At 41.9% G+C, this 2,500-nt stretch overlaps 1 protein-coding gene across 1 annotated transcript in view; it reads left to right on the top strand.

Annotated features, from left to right (window-relative positions):
* The window catches only part of LOC133652457 (GEM-interacting protein-like), a 40,376-nt gene that overhangs the window by 14,029 nt on the left and 23,847 nt on the right, over positions 1-2,500 (top strand). Inside the window, exon 17 of the mRNA XM_062051224.1 lies at positions 1,246-1,383. Within this exon, the coding sequence (XP_061907208.1) occupies positions 1,246-1,383 (138 nt within the window). The remainder of the gene's footprint in view (positions 1-1,245; positions 1,384-2,500) is intronic.

The raw sequence follows: 2,500 nt of genomic DNA, 5'->3' as shown, positions 1-2,500 counted from the left end.
GAATTAACCATATGGACGGCATAGCTCGGTTGGTAGAGTGGCCGTGCCAGCAATTTGAGGGTTCCAGGTTCGATTCCCGCTTCCGCCATCCTAGTCACTGCCGTCGTGTCCTTGGGCAAGACACTTTACCCACCTGCTCCCAGTGCCACCCACACTGGTTTAAATGTAACTTAGATATTGGGTTTCACTATGTAAAGCGCTTTGAGTCAATAGAGAAAAGCGCTATATAAATATACTTCACTTCACTTCACTTTATTTTATTTTGTTTGACAAATTAATTAAAAAATGTAGTCCATCTCTATGCTTCTGTAACAAAAGGCTATGGCTGTTTATGACCCCCCTCCCTTAGAAACAGCTGTTGCCATGTAATCAGGGAAAGTCCAAGTAAGAGAGGCGGACGTACGTAAGTACGGTAAGTCAAGGTGACAAGCAGATATTTAAGTATTTATTGTTATTTATACAAACTACCATAGGGTATATAATAATTAGGGGTGCTAAAAAAAAAGTTTTTTATCACATTCGAATCCCGATTTTTTTTTTAGTAACTTTCAAAAAATCGAATTAACCATATGGACGGCATAGCTCGGTTGGTAGAGTGGCCGTGCCAGCAATTTGAGGGTTCCAGGTTCGATTCCCGCCTCCGCCATCCTAGTCACTGCCGTCATGTCCTTGGGCAAGACACTTTACCCATCTGCTCCCAGTGCCACCCACACTGGTTTAAACGTAACTTAGATATTGGGTTTCACTATGTAAAGCGCTTTGAGTCACTAGAGAAAAGCGCTATATAAATATAATTCACTTCACTTTATTTTATTTTGTTTGACAAATGAATTTAAAAAATTAAAAAATTTTGTCCATCTCTATGCTTCTGTAACCAAAGGCTATGGCTGTTTATGACCCCCCTCCCTTAGAAACAGCTGTTGCCATGTAATCAGGGAAAGTCCAAATAAGAGAGGCGGACGTACAATCTTTCGCCAGAGCGTGCTGGAGACTGTGCAAGAGTACAGCCCAGACATTTCTCCTCAAATTAAGCCAAATTTAATTCTGTCTCTGTTTAATTCCTTGCTTCTTTGTCTTGTTTAATACATGTCATCAGTGTTTGAACCCGACATGCCAAATTTAATTCTGTCTCTGTTTAATTCCTTGCTTCTTTGTCTTGTTTTATAGATGTCATCAGTGTTTGAACCCGACACTAGCGTGTACTGACTTTTGTGAGCTACTGTAATAACATTTTCTCCGGCGTAGGGGGTGTATCGGGTCAGCGGGTCCAAGCCTCGTGTCCAGAAGCTGTGTCAGGCCTTTGAGGAGCAGAAGGAGGGCGTGGACCTCTCGGAGCTGTCGCCACATGACATCACCTGCATCCTCAAGCACTTCTTCAAGGAGGTACGTTGACAAATACACCCCTCCAATTTGAACTTTTTAAGGTCAAGGCGAGTGTTGCCTTAAAGGAGGCCTCATATTTTAGGGCAAGTTAGAAGGGCAACATTATTTTCTTTCGAGGCATATATAAAACTGTTTTCATTCATTATTATCATCAACTTGTCAGCTTTTTGTCATTTCATGATGCCTTTATCGCTATTTTTACATTTTGACAGAGGGAGGTATTTTTGTTTTATTATTTATTTATTTATTTAATTTAGGTACATTTATATGTACATATAGATGCCGTATCAGGACAGATCCATTAAGAGTTTGAGCAGGAATATGTCGTATAGGAATTAACTTCACACAATAAAACGTTAACAAAATAATACCTTTGTGACATGAAAAAAACACAAGGAATGTAAAATAACAACCTTGTTTACTTTTTGAAATTAAAACAAAACACAAAGCAGTTTGGCTAATGAAGATGAAGTCTAATAAACAAGCTTTGTTATTCTCTCACAGTTTGGCCAACAAAAATAAAGAGTGATACCTCTCACATCGAATACACAATCTTCACAGCCTGCCTTTTATCTATTTGAACACTGATAGAGTTTGCAGTTAAAGGAGTGAACATCCCAGTAAACAAACTAAAGACTTTATAAACAAGTTGTGACAACGTCATACTTGCCAACCCTCCCGAATTTTCCGGGAGACTCCCGAAATTCAGTGCCTCTCCCGAAAACCTCCCGGGACAAATATCCTCCCGAAAATCTCCCGATTTTCAGCCATGCAGACCTGAGTGAGGACAGCCTTTTTTCACGTCCCGCTTTCCCACGATATAAACAGCGTTCCTGCCCGATCACGTTATTCCATAAGAGGCGTCCGGCATACCGCCGGTGAGCATGGTGCAGATGGAGAAGATCTTCTCGGCGTCCGTGTTGGCGCACACGTTGCCAAAGCCGACGCTGGTCAGGCTGCTGAGGGTGAAGTAGAGGGCGGCGATGTACGAGCTGCGCGCCGACCGTGTTGTTGACGTAGGGCATCTCCAGGCTCATGGAGCCATCCTTGGGAAGAGACGGGAGGACAACAGGGTGACAAGAACTAAATCATCCAGACTAGAGATCAATTGTATTAT

This window comes from Entelurus aequoreus, linkage group LG06, assembly GCF_033978785.1.
Source record: "Entelurus aequoreus isolate RoL-2023_Sb linkage group LG06, RoL_Eaeq_v1.1, whole genome shotgun sequence".
In the NCBI taxonomy this organism is placed as follows: domain Eukaryota; kingdom Metazoa; phylum Chordata; class Actinopteri; order Syngnathiformes; family Syngnathidae; genus Entelurus; species Entelurus aequoreus.
Note: the sequence above shows the minus strand (reverse complement) of the source record. Positions and strands in the feature narration are given on the sequence as shown.